This window comes from Sceloporus occidentalis, unplaced genomic scaffold (genome assembly GCF_023333645.1).
Source record: "Sceloporus occidentalis isolate IW3139 unplaced genomic scaffold, rSceOcc1.0.p SCAF_5, whole genome shotgun sequence".
In the NCBI taxonomy this organism is placed as follows: Eukaryota; Metazoa; Chordata; class Lepidosauria; order Squamata; family Phrynosomatidae; genus Sceloporus; species Sceloporus occidentalis.
The window spans coordinates 60,501,729-60,508,149 of NW_028316985.1; the positions used below are offsets into that span (position 1 = coordinate 60,501,729).

The 6,421-nt window shown below is 39.3% G+C and overlaps 1 protein-coding gene across 3 annotated transcripts in view; it reads left to right on the forward strand.

Moving 5' to 3' along the window:
- LOC149312229 (leucine-rich repeats and immunoglobulin-like domains protein 3) overlaps positions 1–4,494 on the forward strand; it is a 71,036-nt gene extending 66,542 nt beyond the window's left edge. For all 3 annotated transcript variants that reach the window (XM_089524235.1, XM_089524236.1, XM_089524237.1), the window contains 3 exons: positions 689–832; positions 940–1,212; positions 3,727–4,494. In XM_089524235.1, coding sequence (XP_089380361.1) covers positions 689–832; positions 940–1,212; positions 3,727–3,974 — 665 coding nt within the window. In that variant the 3' untranslated portion in view covers positions 3,975–4,494. The remainder of the gene's footprint in view (positions 1–688; positions 833–939; positions 1,213–3,726) is intronic.
- The last annotated feature ends 1,927 nt before the right edge of the window (positions 4,495–6,421 follow it).

Below are 6,421 nucleotides of genomic sequence, written 5' to 3' on the forward strand. Positions count from 1 at the left end.
AGCCAGTATGCCTAATGGACATTTTATTTGGGGATTGTGCAATGTAGTTGGACACTACAGGTTCTTCATATGTTGATAAACATTCATACTTTGTTTCCACATGTAAAACACTTCCAGGAAATGACTTGGAGATTCTTGTTCTGTGTTTTATTTCATTTTTATTTCCCACTTAGAGCCAAGTTTTTCAGAACATTGGTCAGTGATATTAATAGTGTGTAGATTGCTGCCAAGTGCCTTCAGCATGGGTGCCAGCTGAGGCCTTGCTGCTGACAGAGACGTTCTGTTTCTTTCTTTTTTCTTTTTTCCAACAACAAACAGAGGTCTCTGTTCCAGATTAATGCTATTTCAAGTCTTCCACATTCCAAAAGCAAAGTCTGTGTTTGCTGTTCTCCCTGACTGGTTCTCTGAGACACACATGGGAAAAAGAGATTGTATAGCAGCCACTTTTTCCTACCAGTCTTCTAGGTCTTAGTACCGAGTTTAAGATCCTGTGCATGTGAGAAGTTAATGTACATACCCAGAAAATGAGTGTTTGTGAATGATAAACAAAGCAGTAACTGCAATCTTTTGGTTCTAGATCTTCTGATTTACCCACATAGCATGCTAATATTGCTAAAAATTCCCCTCCCTCCACTTAACAAACACAAACATTCTGCACATCCTGATGTGTCCTATATTTGTTTTAAAGGAATTTGTCATATGGATAATTGCAGTGAAAATGACATTGAAGCTGTAACAGATCCATTTTTATGCCATTATCTGGGAATGTCAGGAAGTATATATTTGAAAGGGAATGTATGTGGACCAGATGTGTTTGAAGTATACCACACAGGTAATGTATATGTTTTTTTAAATAGTTTACTTTTTTTTCTTTTTGGATGTTTCCAGAATTTTTCTCTGAAGCTAATCAGGTTCTCGTTTCATCTAATTTTATTTAAGGGTGCACTCCAGAGCAAAGAACAGTGTGTATGGATGTTTATGATTCAAGCTGCTTAAAAAGGAAGGAATGCTATCCCCAGCCTCACCCACCTGAAGATCCTTTTGACCAGTATATCAGCATTTCTGGAATCCACACTCCAAGCACTAAATTGCTTCCTTCTGTTTGCACCCAAAGTGAAGAAAGTGGAACAAAAATTTCACATTTAAATGTGGATGTGTGTCATTTTGAGAGAAATCAAGAATCATCTGGTGCTACAAGTGGCACTTTCATGGGTATGTTTTAATGGTTGATTAAGGTGTAGTGTAATGGTATAAGTGTTGGACTAGGGCTGTGGGAAACCAGAGTTCAAATCCCTGCTTAGCTGTGGAAACCCACTAGGTAACCTTGAACAAGTCACACCATTTCATTATCAGAGGAAGGCAATGGCAAACCTCTAAATAAATCTTGGTAAGAAAACCTTATGACAGAGTTACCATAAATCAGAGTCAGCTTGAAGGCACATAGCAACAAAAAAGCTAACAATCCTGACGGCATTTAATAGAGAGTGAGCCCAATGGAGCATAATAGAATTTGCTTCTGAGTAAGCATCATAAGAGTATACTGCAAAGCAGGAATGGGACTGTGTAACACTCCAGATGTTCCTGGACTGCAACCCCTCTCATCCCACCCCATTTGCTCTGCTGACCGGACCTGATGAGTATTGTAGGCTAATAATAAACTAATAATAGATGCCACATGTTCTCTACTTGCTGCTCTAAAAGCTACAGATGATGCTTTTGACCAACAAACTGATTGTTTTGCTTAATTAGTTGTGCCAATATAACTACTTTTCCCTGGATGAAAAAAATGAAGTTAGAAAAACTGATGATCCATAGAATAAAAGAGAGGTTTATTCGAAGTTATTCTGAAGTTGGTTAAATAAAGCAGGGATCTGAATGTCACCCTTCAAGTGTTGTTGGGTTGAAGATCCTAGCAGCCTTATTCAGCATAGGTCATGGTGAGGAATGTTATTTGGAGGACTTCAGGATTCCCATTCATGAACTAATGGTTGGATTTCCCTGCTGTGCTACAGTGAATGGGGAGCACAAAGCAGATAAAGATGATTGAGCAGCTGCATCTGTCCCTGGAAAATGCATAGTAGAGCTGTTTATCTTCACTGCCATTTTTATATTAGGCTGTTACCTCCAGTCCAACAGCGTATGCCTGTAGCAGCCAAATTTGCACAATTAGATGAATAAAGTAACTGAAATCTCATATAGGCTGTTTCAATCTTTCTCTTCCTGCAAAGAGTTTCAGAGAACCATAAAGCATTATCTTCTTCCTGTCTTATCTTCTACTCTTTGACATGACTTTTTCATCAATCAAAGATATTCAAAATCATAAAGGAAAAATATGGTGACCACGTTAGAGACACAGGCCTAATTCTGTCTGAGATGCTGTCAGTTAATATAGTATTGAGGGATTTCAGTGTAGGCTGAGGCCATTCCCATTATTAGCCATATAAAGACTAGAGAGAAAACAATAAAAAACGTAATTTAATTTCAATTCCCATTGGCAATAGAAAAGTAACCTCTTGAGATCCAGATGTCCCTGCCCTGCATGAAGCTAACTGCTCCTTTCTTAAGCAGAACACTGAATTTCTCAAGGAGTCTCTGAAATCCCTCAATACCATCTTAACTCACAACTTCTCAGATCAAATATAAGTCTGTGACTCTAACATAATCATTATTTTTAACACCATTGCCTGATGAAGAATCCAGTGAAACTTTGAAAGCTTGCATAATGTATTTTATGCTTTGGAGTTGGCCAAGATCCAATTGACCAAAAAGTAAGTATTGCTGCTTGTCGGTTTTGGATTTTGTTGTGATTTGATGAACGGCCAACACAGCCACCTCAATTATATATTTTTTTTCTTTGAAATGGGCCCGATACAGGCTGGAAGAAAGCGGCAGTCTGAGGCTGCCCCTTTCTTCTTTAGATCATTGCCGTGGCAACCGCACAGCCACGGCAACGATCCGCAGCAAAAGGGATCTCCGAAATGCATCTCCTTCCGGTGACGCCCCAAGGTGCCATAAGCTCCCTAGGGGGTCATGGTGATGTCATGCATGTGCCATGCTGTTTGGACGCAGTGTGCACATGTCATCGATACGTGCTCCGTGTGGACGGCGGTGCCTAAAGATCGCACCACCATCATGTGTTAGGGTTCCGGAGCGTGCAGGTGCCACGTGCTCTGGAACCGTAGAATTGGCCCCAGGCCGCCGCAAACCGGCAGTCTCTACTGTGCCATAAATTAGGCTGATCGAGGCTGAGTAGCTCAAACTCATGTGACAAGCTTCCTGCTTAAATATATATTTGAATCTAGCTCTTTCTTTCCACTACATTGTCCTGTGTTTTACAGGCAAAACTGATCTCTGTGTCCTGCAGTCTCTCCAAACAACTGAATGCCAGATAGCCAGCTTTCCATGATTATTCAGCCCAGTTTGTTAGATCCACATTGGGAACTTCCCCATTTAGCACACAGTTGAGCTCCTAGTTTCCCAGCCAGCTAAGGAGATGTAAAAAGAAGCCTCCTTTCAAAGTTGTGTATCTCTTGGCTTGGACTGGGGCAGATGGGGTTGTTTTCAAAGGCATCTCTTACTAAACACAGCATGAACTATAGTACATCAAGAGATAAAGACACAAAGGCAATTTTTTGTTTAGATATTTTGCATTGGTCAGTGGGTTTGTACATTTTTTCTCTAAAGAAAACATTTAATAATTTCTCTCTCTCTCTCTGTCTCTTTAAGGAACTTTTGGAAAACCGATATGGAGGCATCAACTTGATTCCTTCCCAGGCTCTAAGCAGCCACCCGTTTGGCAACCAAAAGCCTCCCATAGTCATCTTCATGAGTCGTTGGACTTTGACTCAGAATCTGAGGATGATTATAGAAAGGACAGGACGTTTCCTGCTGATGACAATGCCAAATGTATTTACAAGCAGGCAGCTGAACATTTTAGGACTCCTACTTTTCAGTCCTTTGAATTGGATACATAGCTTCCTCACTCACCTTAACCTCCCCCCAAAATTTTATGAACCCAAGGAATATACTACCTCAAAGTGGACATTATTTAAAAGGAAAGGGAAGAAAAGATGTTCCATTCTTGTTTTTTAATAGAGCTATGATTCAGAAAAGAAATACATTTTATATGGATACAGGTTTATTTCCAAAACATTATACATTCGTGTGGATTATACATTCCTTATAGAATATATTTCTAATAATTTTATAGCTTTGTTTTAACCAAATGGTACCTTTTTTGTAAATTAATGGTGTGAATAATAACTATGCATTTGTTACTAAGAGAGACTGTTTTATTCCAATGAGTGCTAAAGCATTCCAAACAACTACCGATATATGTAAGAGTGTGTGTGTGTGTGTGTGTGTGTGTGTGTGTGTGTGTGTGTGTAGATGTGTTTAATGGACATTTGAAAGTTATGACATGGTTGTATTTGCATATCACTTTTAAAAAGTTTGACTTCTCTCTGTTCACAAAGATCTATATTATTATTATTATTATTATTATTATTATTATTATTATTATTATTAAAAGGACAGGTTTCTGTTCAGAAAAATGAAAAGGTGATTTCTCTGCCCCCCCTTGGTCAAGTCATCTGCAGTATAGTGAATAAGCCATAGCAGGGTATCAGCACTATGCACAAATCTACTTGTAAATTTTTTTGCTCCCTGTAGATTTCAGTATTGCTACCCCACGTGCTACATATGATTCATCCCCAACCACCAATATGTATCACAGTTCTCAAAGCAAAATTAGCAACAGGGAACACTACTCCCAAATGTTAGCAATCCCACCAGCATATACCAGCTTCAGTCAAGTGGCTTTAAACTGCAAGGATTGAATTCCTTGAACTGAGGACAACATGTCCACATTCCCTTTTCATATATTTTCTTAATCACCAAATAGAGAAAGTATGGATTGTATTAATCTTTTTATGATGCTCAATTGAAAAAAACTATTGCTCTGAGATTTCCATGTATTGAAATTGCCTGAAAACACCTACACGCCAACAGTCTCCTGTTTGGCATCTTCAGTGCAGACATCCAAGGGCAGGAAAGTCTTTGCTGCACTGTAATAATGTGTGAAGTGAAGATACATCCTCTTTGATTTGTCATTTCCAAAGTGCTGCTAAGCCAAACAGTCCACCAGCTGCATCCTTCACGTGTACTCTTCATCCCTCCCAGTGAAAGATCAGGGGCTGGATTCTGGTAGGTCCTCGTTTCAGTGATCATGTACAAAGGCCCCAGGTTTAGTCACTGACATTTCTATTTCAAAATAGTGAGATTGCAGACAACCTACCTTTGGTCATTGTAGCTAGTCATGTACAAGGTTAGGCAACAGTCTTGTACCAAGTAATAAGGCACATTGAATTAGGTAGTTGTGGATAGGATTGCACTATTAGATGGATTAAATAGTGTCACCTAGTACAAGGCATCTTTCTACACGAATGTTCCACAGACACTTGCCACAGGCCTAAGTTGTCCCTTGACACATACTATAAATTAGATATTTTGCTTGTGATCTGGCAGTAAGCAGCTGCTAGTTCTCCAGTAAATGCTGCAGGAAAGATTGCTGCTACACTTTGCAGAAATGGCTGCTAGCTATTTCTATATACTGCTTGTATTTACTTGCTTTTCTTCATGCAAACACATGACTGGAAACAACCGCATGTAAGGAGAAAATGCTTGCATTTAAAATAAATTGACACAGTGAACCAGCTCTGAATCATTGAAAATATCAAATGGTTATCAGCATGAAAACTGAACCTTCTTCGTGACACAACAGCAGAAAGTCAAGTAGATGAGAAACTTGTGAGTTAAATGGCACCATGTTATTCATTTGTCCCGGTAAGCCGCTAGTTTGTATGAAAGGAGGAGCAGTTCCACTTCTGATTAATGTTCAATGTCTTTCCTTCTTAAACTATCATGGTGGTATTTATGCTTTATTGCTGTTGAACATTAGTAATTAGCACTGCAATATTATTCTGTATAATTTAGTTTACCACTACCTATGCTGGCAAATGCAAGTGGTGGAACTAAACCTGCTACATGAAAGACCAGGACTGAGCAATGTGTAGTCTTCCAGATTTCATTGCATTAGCTAAGGCTAAAGGGAATTTCCATCTAGTAGTTGGAGGGTCACAAGTTTCCCACTCTTTTGGGGGATTGCAGTCTGCTTTACAAGAGCACTGGCTGTTGGAACTGATGGCAAAGACCAGAGTTTGCAATTCCCCTTTCCATTTCAGTTAAATAACTGCCCCCACCCCCACACATGTACAGACCAGAAGTGTGATCCAGGACTATCCAAATCCTAGGTCAATAAAAATAGAATTCTGTGTTCTATATAAGCTATTAAAATAAAACACATTTGTCTTCATAATTTCTCCCACTGCTATGAGTGCAGGTGGGAGAGAAATAGAAAGCA